General features: G+C 35.4%; 1 protein-coding gene across 3 annotated transcripts in view; it reads right to left on the bottom strand.

The window, feature by feature from the left end:
• Positions 1-16,600, bottom strand: part of ZSWIM5 (zinc finger SWIM-type containing 5) — a 197,273-nt gene that overhangs the window by 56,426 nt on the left and 124,247 nt on the right. For 2 of the 3 annotated variants that reach the window (XM_079115790.1, XM_079115792.1), the window contains exon 2: positions 3,470-3,826. The exons of the other annotated variant lie outside the window; for it this stretch is intronic. In XM_079115790.1, coding sequence (XP_078971916.1) covers positions 3,470-3,826 — 357 coding nt within the window. The remainder of the gene's footprint in view (positions 1-3,469; positions 3,827-16,600) is intronic. 3 annotated transcript variants of the gene reach the window in all.

The following is a 16,600-nucleotide window of genomic DNA, read 5'->3' on the forward strand; positions in this document are numbered from 1 at the left end:
TCAGGATGTGAAGAAGCAGGATTAGGATTAGGTCACTGATCCTAATGGCCTTAATCAACTGGTTTGGAGGCATGGAGTGACATTCCCTCTAAGGATGTGAAGGAATATGGAAAAAAGTGGAGAATACTTGGGACCCGCATGGTGGTAGTCCTAGTACCTATGGAAGAAATAAGGTACAATTTATAAATACCTAGTACGATCTATAGAAACCTGTGAGGATAGGGCTAGGAAAAGGCAAAGCCCTTGAGAATCACTAACAGAAAATTTTCACCTAAAATTTCAGGTTTTGCTTATTTTATTTTATTTTTGGTACTGAAGATTGAACCCAGGGGTGTTTTACCACTGTGCCACATACCCAGCCCTTTTATATTTATTTTTATTTTTTTAAGTTTGGTTTTTAAAAAAAATTTTTTAGTTGTAGTTGGACACAATACCTTTATTTTAATGTGGTGCTGAGGATGGAACCCAGTGCCTCACACATGGAAGGTAAGCACTCTACCACTAAGCCACAATCCAAGTCCTTTATTTTTATTTTGAGACAGGGTCTCACCCAGTTGCTTAGTGCCTCATAAATTGCTAAGGTTGGTCTTGAACTTATGATCCTCCTGCCTCAGCCTCTTGAGTCGCTGGGATTATAAGTGGTGCCATTCCTTTCAGTCAGATATGCTTATTTGGTAGGAGAGAAAGGAGGTTAAATGATGTAAATGTTTACTGGTCTACAATGGACCCAGGAAGTGAGAAACTAAGCTGCCAACATGGGTGGTTGCAGCAAAAAAAAGGAGTAAGTCAATTTTGGGGGATCTAATTAACAAACTACAAGTTGGTGTGACTGCTGAAACAATCAAAGTCATCTGAGAAGAGCATGAATTGGCAAGAGGACTCAGAGGATTTTCAAAGACATTTTTACTTATTCATCCAAAATTTATCAAGACCCTGAAATGTAACAGAACCTCTGCCAAATACTGGATATACAGTGTGTTGGGTTAAATACTAATCAGCGCTGAGGAAAGCTTGCAGTGAGGTGAGAAGGACTCTAAAAGAATGTGATAAAGAAGAAAAAGGAGAGAATAAGCTGGTCACTCTCTTCATCTCCAATCTTTAGGTGAGTATCTAAATAGAGTGACACTGATTGTAAAGTAAAGGAACGTACTCATAAAATATCTGAAGAAATCCACCTGCACAGTGAGCATGCAACCTATTCAGTATATTCCTCCTGCTTGTAGGTACAATGTGGTCCTCCACTGTATCCTGGTCTGCTGCTGCCAGACAGTGAGTGAGTAATAAAATGCCCGAAACCTCTCCATTGAGTCTTCCAAGTTCTTCCTTTGGGATCAGTAAACAGAATTGGGACATTTATAGTCCTGAGGTTGAAGGTTCCTGTTCTCATGGAGCTTACAGACTAATTGGGGAGGGAGACATTAAGCAAATTATCACATGTACACTTTTCTTTCTTTCTTTTTTGCTTTGCTGGGCCTCAAACCTAGGGTCTCACATATGCCAGGCAAACACTTTACCAATGAGCAACTTCCTCACTCCCCCACATGTACACATTTTTTTGTGTAGAAAGACAAATGGGTCAAACTGAGGCTTTCCCTGAGAAAGTGACATTTAAGATGACACCTAAGGAATGCATAGAAATTAGTCTGGCACAGAGTGGGGGAAATACTGAATTTTTTGTTTGAAAACAGCATTAAGTCATAAGTCACTCTGTTCATTAAATGTAACCATAGTAAGTGGAATGGATAGAAAGAGAGGACAGAAAGGAGGATATTCTCTTAAAGAAAAAGTATATCATGTGAAAATGAAGACAAAAGCCAGATCATGCAAGGTTTTATAGGCTACAGAATTTTGAACTTTATTCTAACAGAAAAAGGAGGCCACTGAAGGATTTTAAATGATAAATGATATGACAATATCTGCAGTTACAGAAAAATCCCTTTGAATGGCTATATAAAAAAAATGGAACAGAGAGGAACAATGATGGATATGGAAAGATCAATTACAAGGTTATGTGGCAATCCAGATGAGAGATTATTGTGGATTGATTTAAGGAGATGATAATATCAATAAAAGTACAAAATGATGAAATATATTTAAGAGGTAAAATTAACAGATCTTGCAGTGTAATGCATGTGCAATACAGGAAAAACGATGCTAAGGTTAACTATAAGGTTTCCATCATGATCTAATAACTACAAAGTAGTGCGAGTTGTTGAAATAGAGAATACAGGAAAATAAGCAAGTTTAGGGAAGAGGATCATAAATTCATATTTGGATATGTTGATCTTAGGATGTTTATTGTTTAACATCACAGAGACATCCTAAGATAAATTAGGTGGATATAAAGTCTACAGCTCAGAGATCTGGGCTGGGGAAATAAATCTGTCATCCTTGACATCCGAAGTCAAGGATGTAGCTGAGATAGTGATCACACAAAGTAAAAAAGGGAGAAAATGAGATTAAATAAGGAAAGTCAACACTCAAAGGTCCAGATAGAAGAGAAGGGGACAATATTTAGGAATGAATGAACAAGACCACAGGTCATTTTACCTAGATAAACTAGAACTGGAGTTCAAAACTGGTTTCTTCGGTTCTTGTTCTTCACCAACTTCCAGCTAAAAGCTTTTAAAAAAATCTCTTGATTTAAAATTAAAATTATAATGCCCCTATACTGCTTCTGGTTAGAATATTTTAGCCTTTTCATAAAAGTAGATGAGAATGAAACTACTTACCTTCCAGTAAGTGATAAAGTGAGCCTACTAACTCTAAAAAAATATTTTATATTTTGAATTTTCTATACTGGTTAGAATATTTTAGACTTTTCATAAAAGTAGATGAGAATACCACTTTACCTTGCAGTAAGTGGTAAAGTGGGCCTAATAAATGTAAATAGTATTTTATATTCTAAATTTTCCTCAGAGTTAATTGAGAAGTGGTGATAAGTGAAGACAAATTAGAAAGGATGTCATTTATAAATTATCATGAAACAAACCATTGTATGGGTTGAGGTACCAGGTTAACATTAGGTTCTATAGTGATGAGACCTATCCTGAGAGGAGTATTAAATCTAAGGAACCAAATATTCTTTCATTCTTAAACATAAATGTTCTTAGTAAATTATAAAAATAATACATACTTATTGCAGAAATTACACTAAAGCATCAAAAACTCCACCTATAATTCTACTATCCATAGATTACCATTGTTAATATTACAGTTAATTTCCTTCCAGTCTTTTGCCCTCTACATATGCATACAAACAGGTTTCAATTGGACTGCTCTAAGAAACTATGAGTTAAACACAAGAGTTGTTTGGACAGAATGAACTGTAAGGTTAAATGACTACAATTGCCGATATATCTCAACATCTAAAAATGCAATAAAGCAATATGGTAGAGAGAAGAGGGTTGCTAGTGACAGTGGTGGTGAGCACAACCATTTTTAGCAAGAAAAAATATTATACAATTACCATTCACTTGGTTGATTTCTGAATTGGAGGACAGAATCTCATCTGCCAGTTTTTGTGCAGTTGGAAGAACTTCGGTGTGGTGTGCTGTGATTAAATATTGAATAAACTTCTGTAGCTGGTCCCTATTCATCTGGAAAAGGGTTTCCGAGATAGGAAGACGCAATTTGACTTGGTCTGGTTTACGGATCCTGTAGAGTGAGAGTGCTACCACATGAGCACAGTAGAATATGTCTTTATTCCCACAGCCACATGTCACTGAAGTGATTTTGCATCGATCAAAACTGATTGCAACTTTGTAAGTCACTGCTGGTTCTGAAGCAGTGGCTGGCTCAGTTACTGTGCCACTCAGATGAAAGCCTAAGGAAAGAAAAATGAAAGCCTGTTTAGAGATTCCATAGTGAGAAACAAATTTTAAGAGTCTCATTTTCATCAATTTACAAACAATTTAATGAGTATCTCCTACATATGCAGTAGGTTTTGCTACAGACACAGAGGCCAGTAAAACTCAGGTACTGCTCTGAAGAAACACACAATCTAGAAAAGGAGTCCACAAACCTCCTGAACTAATATAAAAACTTTTATCTGTACATATGTACCTTTTTAATTTTTAAATTTTATTTTATTTTTAAACAATTTTTTTAGTTTTAATATTTTTTTAGTTGTCAATGGATTTTTTTATTTATTTATATGTGGTGCTGAGTATTAAACCCAGTGCCTCACACATGCCAGGCAAGCACTCTACTACTGAGCCACAACTCCAGCCCTTAAATTTAATTTCTTAAAAATGTTTGTTTATTTTTGGAAGTGAGGAATGAGCTCAGGGGATGCTTTAGCACTGAGCCATATCCCCAGCCCTTTTTATTTTTTAAGACAGGGTCTCACTAAGTTGCTTAGGGTCTTGCTAAATTGCTGAGACTGGCCTCAAACTTGCACTGCTCCTACCTCACCCTTCCAGATTGCAGGCATTACAGGTATGCTCTACTCCACCTGTCCATATGTACATTTTTCAGTGGGGGGGCATAATTCATAGCTTCTATAATAGTCTCAAATGGCAAAGAAGGAAGCCCCATAAAGATTTCCTGTAGATTTTGAGCTCTAGGTGGTAGTTTTTTAAAAATAAGTCTACAAATAGTATTAGTACCATCTAGAATAAAAGGAATGCTATAAATGAAAATAAAACCAAAAGAATGCCACAAGGGACAGGAGGAAGATCAAGGACAACATTTATTCCTTAAATCATACAATTCCAGTGCTGGGTACAAGGGCACACACATGTAATCTCATCTACTGGGTAGGCTGAGGAAAGAGAATCACAAGTTCAAGGCCAGCCTTAGCACTTTAGTGAGAACTTGTCTCAAAAAATTAATGATGGAGCTGAGTGGTAAAGCCCCCTGGGTTCATTACCTAGTACTGGAAAAAAAATACATAATTCCAAAATGGGTGACAACATGGAATATCTGAAAGGCAAGAAAACTTCTAAGATATGGAAGGCAGAGCCTGGTGCAGTGAAACTACTTAGTATTTCATCTCTACTCAAGAGACACAAAGCATCAATAACTTTGACATATGAGAGAAGACATTTTTAAGTTACAACTAAACTGAAAAAAGTAAGATTAACAGTGAATAATTCTATTATTTATTCTTTATATATGTGTATATATACAATATATGTAAAATTCTTCTCCTTTGACAATATGCAACAAAAAACAAGGATAATATCAAATATTTGTTAAGCACCTACTACATATATATTTAATATATCATAACAACCTTAAGAAGTCATTTTCTTCCTTCCTTCCTCCCTCCCTCCCTCCTTTCTTTCCTTTCCCTCCCTCCTTCCCCCCCCCCCTTTCTTTCTTTCTTTGTTTTTCTTTCTTTAGCTGGGGATTAAACCCAGGGCCTTGTGCCTAGCACTCTAACAACTGAGCTATATCCCCGACCCAAGAAGTCATTATTTTTCTTATCTTAGAAGTATGTAAACTGATGCTTGAAAGTTTAAGTAATTTGTCCAAGACTCTAGCAAGTGATAGATGTAGGATTCGGAATCAGATCTAACCAATATTACAGTTCATTTTCTTTTCATTATATTGCACTGCTTCTACAAATGATGCTGTACAAAGTCCTTATCTTCAAAAATCACAAACATATAAGTAAATGATTACAATGTGATGTTCCAAATACTATAGTGAAAGAGAGGTGAGGCTAATTTAATTGGACTGCACACTGTGAACCAGAAAGAAGTCTTAAATAGTCTTTATTCATTGGAGAAATATTTTCCAAATAATAAAAGATGCATATGTAAAGCTTTAGAGCCACCATTACGATTAGGTGAAAATTTAAAAATATAGAGAAAACTTTATAAAGATCAAGTTTCAGACAATTATGTTAATTAAAATGAAACCAAAAGGTTCATATGTTAAAGAGATGGTACTACTAGAAGGTGGCTGTGGATCTTTAGGAGGTGGGGCTTTTCTGGATTATTGAAGGGTATTCTCTCAAAGGAGATTGTGGAAACATGATCTCTCAGGTTCTTGCTGCTTTCTGGCTCATGATGTGACTGGTTTGTCCTGCCACACACTCAAGCTATGACATATTGCTCTTGCCAAAGGCCTAAAGCCATGTGGTCACTTGATCTTGGATTGGCACCTCCAGCATTGTAGGCCAAAATAGATCTTTTCTAAGTTAACTGCCTCAGGTATTTCCTTTTATTAATGTGAAGCTGACTAACACAACCACTATTCAAAAAAAAAAAAAAAAAAAAAAAAAAAAAAAAGTTACGTAGAAAAAAAGATTGAAACTCACCTTTCTCGATTTTGAAATGAGAGGCTTGTCTACAAGCCCATCAAGGTTCACTCTAAGTGCAGACATGATTTTATAGTGATTATCACTCAATCTCCCACCATGTTGGGCCCAGAACTCTGCCTAATATAGGTGCTTAATAAATGTTAGGTGATGTTATACAGCAAAACTCTTTTTAAATTTTATTTTTATTTGTCCTTTTTAGTTATACATGACAGTAGAATCTATTTTGATATATTTATACAAGCATGGAATCTATCTTATTCTAATTAGAATCCCAGTCTTGTGGATGTACATAATGTTGAGATTCACTGTGGTGTATTCATATATGTACACAGGAAAATTATGTCAGATTCATTCCACTGTCATTCCTATTCCTATCTCCCCTCTCTTCCCTCTCCTTTGTGTAATCCACTGACCTTCTATTTTCCTCTCCAACCCACTGTTATGGGTTAGCATCCACATATCAAAGAGAACATCTGACCATTGGTGTTTTGGTATTGCATGATAGTCTCCATTTACTGACCATCCATTTACTGACAAATGTCATAAATCATTCTTTATGGCTGAGTAACATTCCATTGTGTATATATACCACAAATTCTTTATCTGTTCATCTATTGATGGGTAGCAAAGCTCTGTTACTTGTCCTTTCTGAGTGCCTAATATGTGTTAGGCTCTGTTCTGAATGCTTTGTATACATTAATTCATATAATTAACAGTTTTATGAATTTATAGGTATGATGGTTAGTTTTATGTGTTAATCCGACTAGGTTATAGTACATAGTCATTAAAATACTGCTCTAGGTTTTGATATGCAGGTACATTGTAGGTGTTAACCACACCTACAAAGGAATTTGACTAAATCCTTGATAGTGTGGGTGGGCCTCATCCAATGAACTGAAAGATCTTAGAAGCAAAACAAATTTCTGAAGGGAAAGAATAAATTCTGCTTCAAGACTATAATATCAGAGAGAGAGAGAGAGAGAGAAAAAAAAATTAAAGCAGTTGTGTAGGTTAAAGGGGGAAAAAAAAAAAGCAATCTTGTAGATTTTAAAAAAGAAAAGAAAAAAAAAGACCACAACATTAGAGCACAAAAGTTTCCAGTCCACCCTACAGATTTCAGACTTATCAGCTCCCCAGAACAGGCTAATTCCTCAAAATAAATATTAATTTCTCTCTCTCTTCTACTTCTATGCATGTCCTACTGGTTCTGTTTCTCTGGAAAATTCTAATTATTATTATTTCCACTTTATGTATTAGGAAATACAAACAGAGAGGTTTAATAATTTGCTTAAGGTCATTCTGCTAGTAAGTAGCAAAGTCAGAATTCACATACAGGCAGTCTGGCTCTAAAGTTCACTCTTAATTATTACACCATACTTTGTCTATATAATACTATATTGCATGGCAATGAATACCATATTTAACTAATTGAATTATAAACTATTAAACTGCAACTAGAAACATTGGAAAATTACTTTCAGGTTTATTAAAATTCTAAAATTTGGGAAAGGGGATGTGGTTCATTGTTTGCCTAGAAGGCATAAGACCCTGAGTTCAATCCCCAGAACCACAAAAAAACAAAAAAAAAAACACTAGAATTTCAATCTTAACAGCAGTGATAATGGTTTGAGCCCTCTAGGATAAGTTAGAATTTGAGACAAAATGTCAAGTATCAATTTAGATTGTGTCTCTACAGAAGGTCAATGTTAAAACAACTAAAAAACTTTATGCAAAATATTTTTCAAAAGCTAATTACATATAGCTTCCTATTGACTTTGGCTAAGGCTCATGATGCTCTTGGGAATGTGTTCATTTCAGCTGAGTAAATGTTTGGGTTCCATCAACTGTGTTAACACTGGTATAGTTCAGGCTCCAGGACGAGGCCCAGATGAAAGGTAGAAGGCTCTGCCTGGCTCTGTGAAAGTTTCCTTCCTGGTAGTTCCTTTTCCCCATCATATCTCTTAGAAGGTAAACTGAAAGTTGGTTTCAAATATTCATACTTCTTGCTTTATTGCAACCTAGCAACATTGTTTAAGTATAATTACTCCTGAGAATAAAGCTACATAGAATAGGTTCAACGAAATGGTACTCATTGCAAACCTAACAGCTATAATCATGTCCATCAATAACCTACAATTTAAGAAAACACACAGAAACCCAATTTTTAAAAAATCTTTGATTCCAGAATGCATTTACTAAGTACAAAGTGTGTTCTGACTTTTTACTATTTAACTTTTAATTAAGTGTTTAAAACAAACAAAATCAAAAAATATATGGAGAACAGTATGAGTCCCCATGTATGTTTATCACTCAGCTTCAACTGTATCAACAAAAGATAAATTTATTTGATCTTTACCCATTACCAACTCCCAATCTCAATACAATCCAAATCTCCCATGGATTATATTGAAGCAAATTCCAGAAATATGGTTTCTTTGGTAAACATCTCTGTGTGCATTACTAAAAAAGAGGAATTTAAAATGAGTAATAATTTTTTAAAAAATTTTTAAGATGTTGACAGACCTTTACTTTATTAATTTATTTACATGTGGTACTAAGAATCAAACCCAGTGCCTCACACATGCTAAGCAAGGGCTCTACCACCGAGCCACAACCTCAGCTCATTGTAATAATTTTTTAACATCAAATATCCAGTATTAAGAGTTCCACAGTTGACCTTTAAAAAAGAAAAAAGGAGGAAAGGAGATGTGTTCAAATCAGGATGCAAACAAGGCTCAGATATTTAATGTGGTTGACATGCTTTATGCTGCAAGTTCCCTTTCTTCCCCCATATGACAATTATTTATTGAAAATAACAGTTGTAGAGCTTGATCAGATTGTTTATTTGTTGTTGTTGAGAGGGAGTACGCAGGCATAAAAGGAAGCAATATACAATGTTTGCTTCACTAGAGGCTTTAGCAGGCCATAAGGGTCAACAACCATACTTCCTTCCTTCCTACAGCCTGCCTTTTTGGGGTGCAAAACAGTCAGGGATAGAAGACCTGGTAGAGACCTGGTTTTTTTTTTGTTTTGTTTTGTTTTTTTTAAAGAAAATAGGCAATCAAGGAGCAGTTCCTCTTGTGGCCCTATTACTTCATACACAAGTTCAGAAAGAAAAAAAAATGAGAGCTGGGGTTGTGGCTCAGTGGTAAAGCTGGTTGCCTAGCACATGTGAGGCCCTGGGTTCCATACTCGGCACCACATAAAAATAAATATAAATAAATAAATAAATAAATAAATAAATAAATAAATAAATAAATAAAGGCATTGTGTCCATCTATAACTAAAAACAAATATTAAAAAAAAAGGAAAAAAAAATGAAAAAAGCTCTCAAATGCTTTAATACTGAACAGACCCAGAATAAAGTGCCGAATACTTTCAAGGAGTTCTTATTTAGTTTTTGCAAGCAGTGTTCCATCCTCAGCCCCAAATCACAAAGCAAGGCTTGCCCTGAGAAAGAGATGCTTTGTTTCAACTATCTATTCTGTGGTTTAGACAGTTTCTCTTCCTGATCTCTCCACTGTGTTTAGAAATATTGCAATAAAATCATTCCATAGCTCCTTGATTACATATCACAATGGCTCTGACATCTCAACTTCTAGGAAAATTCCTCTATAAATACCTACTATGATGTGAGCCTCTATCAGCAAGTCATGTTTAAGTGTGTCATGCTTTCTTTGCCTTCAACATGCTCTATGTGCTACTTGGGTAAGATTCAAAAATTGTGCCACTATGGCTTCACAGGGCTCAAACAACCAAGTGCTTTGCAGGAGGTTCCTTGCTAGAGATTACCATGCATAAATATGCATCAAGAGCTCTGAGAACCTCAAGATTAGGAAGAAACTGTTTAAAACCCATGAGTGGTTCAAGGCTTAAAAGAATTCTGATTCTCTTGACTTTTAGAAAGAACAGCAACACAAGAAGCAATGGAAATTAACTGAAATTGCTCATTAACAATTTTCCAGCATTAAGGCTGGGGAATCCAAGGCATAGGTTGGATGGAACCATGGATTGAACAGAAAGTACTGAGGACCATTTGGACATACATAAAAACATATATGTTATATATAAACATATAATATACAAATATATACAATGTAGTATGTGTGTATGCTTTTCCAAATAAGGAAATCATATTCTTCATGGCTTAGTTCAAATATTATTTTCATATGAAACTACCTGGTATCTTAGCTGTTAATCATATTAAATAAAGACACTTTAATATTTATGCCTGTGAAGTTTATATTCATTTAAAAGGAGAGATTCTACTCAGAATCAACAAAGATCCTATGAGTTAATCATTTCATAGATGAGGAAGAAGCTCAAAATAGTTATATGATTTGTCCTAATTTCATTGCATGATTATAGTCATGAGAATAGAAATTTAAATGATCATGATTTCACGTTCTCAAACAACTCGGGCTATAAAAACTAGGGAAAAATAATATTATAGTTTTTCTTTCAAGATAAAGAAATAAATTGCTTCTTTTAATCAAAAAGTAAAATAAGAAATTTTTAAGCAGTAATTTTTTAATACTATCCATGCTAGGTACTTTCTTACGTATGTACACCCTTTTATGTATATTTAATCATTACCACAATATTATGTGCTTCGTGTTATTATTATTTCTATTCTTGCTGGTAAAGAAACTGGCACAGAGTTAGGATTTGAATCTAGGAAATCTGGCTTCAGAATCTAAGCTTCTAACAATCCCATTTTATTTCCTAAAATGGGGTTTCTAAAATTTATTTATGTTTCTAAAATATCAACCTTATTTTCGCAGATTAGGAAAATCTGAGTGATGCCTGGTATTGCTTATTGGAAAAAAAATTCTAAAATTAGAACATTGCTAAATCATACTAACTAAATTTAATCTTTTTTTATATATAGCCTGCTACTATAATACTCATTCAATTACCCAACAAACAGAAAAATGGAATCGTAACAGAGACAAATGGCAGAGAATATTCAACATGCAGTTCCCTGTTCAGATTCAATGTGGTAATCAAAAACTCAACAAATGTCATTCCCTTTGGAACTATAGGAAATATAAAGAGACAAACCCAGAAACAAGTTAATCTTGGCTCATGTGGGGACAGGGTCTTGCTAAGTTGCCAAGGTTGACCTCAAACTTGCAATCTTTCTGTTTTAGCCTCTTGACTAGCTGGAATTGCAGGCTGTACACCACTATACATGGCTCTTTTTCCTTCTTTAAAAAAAAATCTTAAATCAAGGCTAATATATTCCACTAATCATTATTTAATATTTACTATGTATTAGGTCTCACATACACATTTATTGAAAAGACTTGATTTCTGGACTTATGGCATTTATATTCTAGTTGGGGAGAGAGATATTAAACAACAACTTCTGCAAATAAAGAAGTACAGAATGGGGGCTGGGGTTGTAGCTCAGTAGTACAGCACTTGCCTAGCACATGTGAGGCACCGCGTTCATTTCCCAGCACCATATAAAAAAAAAAAAATAAACAAAATAAAGGTATTGTGTCCATGTATAACATATATATACAAAGAAGTACAAAATGATAGGATAGTATCCAACAGTGGGTACCTGACTTGATTTCAGGGCAGAGGTGATGAGTTCCTTGAGGAAATAACATTTTGATAGAACAAGTAGAAATTAATTATGTGAAAGGATGGGAAATGGCAAAGTAGTGATACAGAGGACTACAGGGAGAGGGAAGAGGGTAGAGAGAGGAGATGAGAATGAATATGCAGAGGTGCAGAGGAAAAGGGAACAAAAAATAAAATTGGAATACCAATAGGAAGGGATGGAGTGGCATGCCATAGTCAACAGAGACAAGTGGGAGCTTTTGCTCTGGGATTTATTTTCAGCTTCTCTAGTTCCACATCCAAAATGTCACTAAATCCTGGGATTCTGTCTCCTAAGTATCTTTCCACTCCAGTCTTTTTTTTGGGGGGGTGGGGGGGATGGGTACCTGGAATTGAACCCAGGGGCACTCCACCACAGAGTCACAACCCCAGCCGTTTTTTTTTTTTTTTTTAATTTAGAGACAGGGTCTCACTGAGTTGCTTGGCCCTGCGCTGTTGCTCAGGCTGGCTTTGAACTTGTAATCCTCCTGCCTCAGCCTCCCAAGCTGCTGGTATTTCAGGCACCCACCTGTTATCCACGTCCAGCTCCATTCCTACCTTCTCTCTTCAACTCCCCTAACAGTGCCTCAACTCAAGATCATAGTAATGTCTTGCTTGGATTAACTAATCTTCCTGCCTCCAAATCTTATTTCGGCTACTCTTCTATAACATAACAGAATGACCTATTCAAAAGAGAATGAAAATCATGTTATTCCCATAAAATTGTGACCTATCTAGCGTATATTTCTGGTATCTAACAAAGAGTGTGGCACAGAATTAACATTTATAAAAATGTTTGAATTGAATTGCTTTAAGTCCTTCAATGGTTTCCCAATGATTATATGATAAAGTTTATTTTTCTTATGATGTGGCTTCTATTTCTTCAGACTTGTTCCCCACTACATCTCAACACATGAAACACATGAAAATACCAGCATACTGTGGTATGTTTTCTCCATTTTTTTAGCCTCTATACCTTTGTATGTGAAGTTCCCTAGAGTAGGCATGGCGTTCTCACCTCCTTTTCATTCTGAATTCTTGACTTGAATACTACCTACTCTGAGAAATCTTCCCTGATCTCTGGACAACTAGTTAGGTGCTTCTTCCTAAGCTTTCATTTTTCATCAGTTGTCTCCATTAAAGCACTTGACTATCAACATAATAGTTTTTGTTTGCCTTGTACCCTTTAGATTGTGAACCTCTTGAAATCAAGGATTATGTCTTTTTCATTTCTATAGTTTCATTAGACATACTGTAAGGGTTTAATAAGTATCTGTTTATAGATGAAAATTAAGTATAAATGAACACTGTTTAGAAATGAACACTAAACTGAATCCTTAATTTACATATTCATTTCTGTAATCCAGAGAGGACTGCTGATTTTGGATTAAAGTCAAATGAGCAAATAATTAAGAATTTTATTGGGATGGTGAGCAAACAATTTATATATGTCAATAATATTGATACACCAAGATTATTTTTTGTAATTTATAATTGTGTCTCTGTTTCTGCCATTCCCCCCCACCAGTACTGAGGACTGAATCCAGGGATTCTCTTACCACTGACCTCCACCCCCCTCTCTCTCTTTGTTATTTAATTTTGAGACAAGATCTCCCTAAATTTCCCAGGCTGGCCTCAAATTTGCAATATTCCTGCCTGAGCCTCCTTAGTTGCTGGGATTACAGGGATGTGCCTGCCACTGTGCCTGGTTGTTTTTCTCTGCCAATTTTTATAACCGGTTTTTTTTTTTTTTAAGTTTTATTTGCTAACATTTACTGGATACTTACTACATGCCCAACAGTATTCTAAATGCTTTCCATGTATTAACTAAGTCCCCACAACTACTCTATAGGGTAAATTCTGTTATTCTCTTTTTCGGAAAAGGAAACAGGCTCAGAGAGATAAAAGAACTTGTTTAAGATCATATAGACTGCAAAATGTAGTCAGGATTTGAACACAGATTGGTTCCACAGTCTGTTAACCACTTTGATACAGTGAATATGATACTATTCATTTAAATTACTTTATACAAGTAATTAACAAGTACAATTCTATAAGGACAGAGTCCTGAATTAATAACAAGTCAGTAAATTCTGACATTTGCCTGGTTTCCTGAGTAATTATTCAAGGCGATTGAAACTCACAATTGCTTTGTGATCTCTCACAGTTGGAATGAAGATGGGCTCAGCAACTTATCTGTGTGTACTAGACAATGTCTCACCATAGTAAGTGAATCATCTGCTTAGAGTTTTAAAGGAAAACACTTTCTCAGTACAGCCCTCTGACACCATTCAAAGTCTTTGTGTTTCTGAGAGCAAGAAAAGCTCTAGCAAAGCCTGGGCAATTAAAACCACTTTGCTCACTGCTCTTTTGATTCACTAGGCCCCTAGGCAGGTGCTAATGCATGAAAATGAGTGTCATTTCTGCCAATGGCAGGGAAAAGGAGAACTGTGGTTTTAAAAAATATGTATTGAGGGGGGTCAGTTTAAAAATAACATGTATACTCATATATATAATATATATGCAAATACACAAACCAAGGAACTCCACTGAATGAGAAGGCTTCCTTTTAAATAATTTTGGTTTTGATGAAACTGCAGAGTAAATTAGACCTTCTAACTTAATTCCTGTTTTCTGGAAGGCCATGGCAATATATCAGCAGAAAATAAAGCTCTCTTTTAAAGCTCTCTTTTTCTTCTCTGTTTTTTCTTTTCTGTCTTTCTTTTTTCTTTTTTTAATGCAGTTCTAGGGATTGAACCCAGGGCCTTGCACATGCTGGGCAAACACTCTACCACTAGCTACACCATAGCCCTTCTTTCTGTCCTTTCTGTCACCTAGCAAAACAGTAGCCAGGAGAAGGATTAAAATTCTGAGGGTACATTTACAAAATCAGTAATTTCCTTTCCAAAAAGTTTTATTCAAATGCTGGGTAGCTAATGCCTAAACTGAGAGCACTGGAACGGCTCTGTGGACCATTAACAAAAAGATTAAGAATCAGAATGCTTCAGTTGTAATTCCAATATCCCTCAATTCTATTTTGCCTCAGTTTCTTAATTATGCAAATGAACATAACACTCATCTGCCTATCCGATTCAAGTGAAAGTAATCTGTAAACATTACATTTTCCAAAGATATCATTCAATGGTAGTCCCAAGTAGCAAGGGCCAGGGTCAGGGCCTATATACTTTCACAAGAAGCAGATGGTGCCCACACACTGGGTAAGGTGTAAGTGATTGCAAAGTGAGGGACAGTATTGTTATTAGGGAATACAAATGATACTCCCCCATTACCCTGGGAGCTACTTGGTTTGTTTGTATTAAAGAGGTCACCCTAAGCAGCTGAGTAAGCTGGAGGGCCCTTCTTGCCACCATCTGCTCCCCTTCCAGACTTCTCTGGCAAATCAAGAGTTTTTCCTTATATTAACCTCTGAAGAACAGCTATGGCACTTCTCAGCACTCTTTTTTCAGCAGGCAATGGTCTCTGCTCTCCATCTGTGACACCAACCATAGTTAAAGAACAATGAAGCTTCCCAAGACCATTCACTTACAGAGATAACCTTGTATTACGTAGTTTTCCAGTATTCTTGTACTTGGAACTATAGAGGAATTACGTGTGTGCTTTAAAAGACTGAGAATTTTTTTGTTGTTATTTTAAAAATATTTTATGTTAAAAAAAAAGAAATGGAAGACTTTGGAAAGTTCATTAAAAAATTTAACATGCATGAAACAATTTTAAAAAATAGTAATTTCATTTTTCTGGTATCATTGTGATGCATAAGACTTAAGGTAATAGTTATTCTTGTATATTGGTAGATAATCAATCTATTTGGAATTGCAAATCAGATGCCTCATTTTTAGTTTATAGATGTGAATATAGATTGGAAAAAATATATAGCATATTTCTCAGGCAGTTCTCTGCAAAAATAGGGGGCACATATACATGTCACATATGTTGCCAAAATGGATGTTATAGGCCAATGCTACTACCACCTGGGTTCTTGATTGAAACAGAGAAAAGGGTAATGTGATTATGAGGTTCTTTCAGAAACTACTCTGCTTCATTCAGTAGCCTATACATACCAATGGGGTAGAGAAGACAAAAATGACAAATTGTTTTTCAAAAGGAAAAGGATATACATAGCTAGTTCTGATCAACCATAATATTCAGTGATCAACTATTTATTTTTGTGTCTTCAAAAATAGTATTTGGATTTACTTTAAAGCATTAAAAAAACTACTCAGACACCCTTTTCCGGAAGGAAAAATATTTCCTGGCTAATTTTCTGAGACTGTGTACACTGAATCAAGTCATGTGAATATACTGAAATCATATTTAAATGTGTGTATATGTGCGTGAGTGTGTGTGTGTGTGTGTGTGTGTGTGTGTGTGTGTATGCATGTGTATATAAATATAGCTTAGAATACTATCTGGCATACCACCAGGTTCAAAATGATATTATGTCAGTGTTCTCACCTATAACTCTTGCTGGCTAGCTTTTGAATTTGGAACTCAGTTTTTCTTGTTTCATTTTGTTTTTGCAGTGTTGAGGAATGAACCAAAGGCCTCACACACATGCTAAGCAATCACTTTGCCACTGAGATGCAGTTCTAGCTCTAGTTGGCTCCCTTATTCCAATATCTAAAGACTTCTTCATTTCAAGCATAGCCTAACCTCATATGATCTAAGAAAAATGCTGGGGTTGGGATGTGGTTC

The sequence above is a fragment of the Sciurus vulgaris genome, assembly GCF_902686455.1.
Source record: "Sciurus vulgaris genome assembly, chromosome: 1".
NCBI lineage: Eukaryota > Metazoa > Chordata > Mammalia > Rodentia > Sciuridae > Sciurus > Sciurus vulgaris.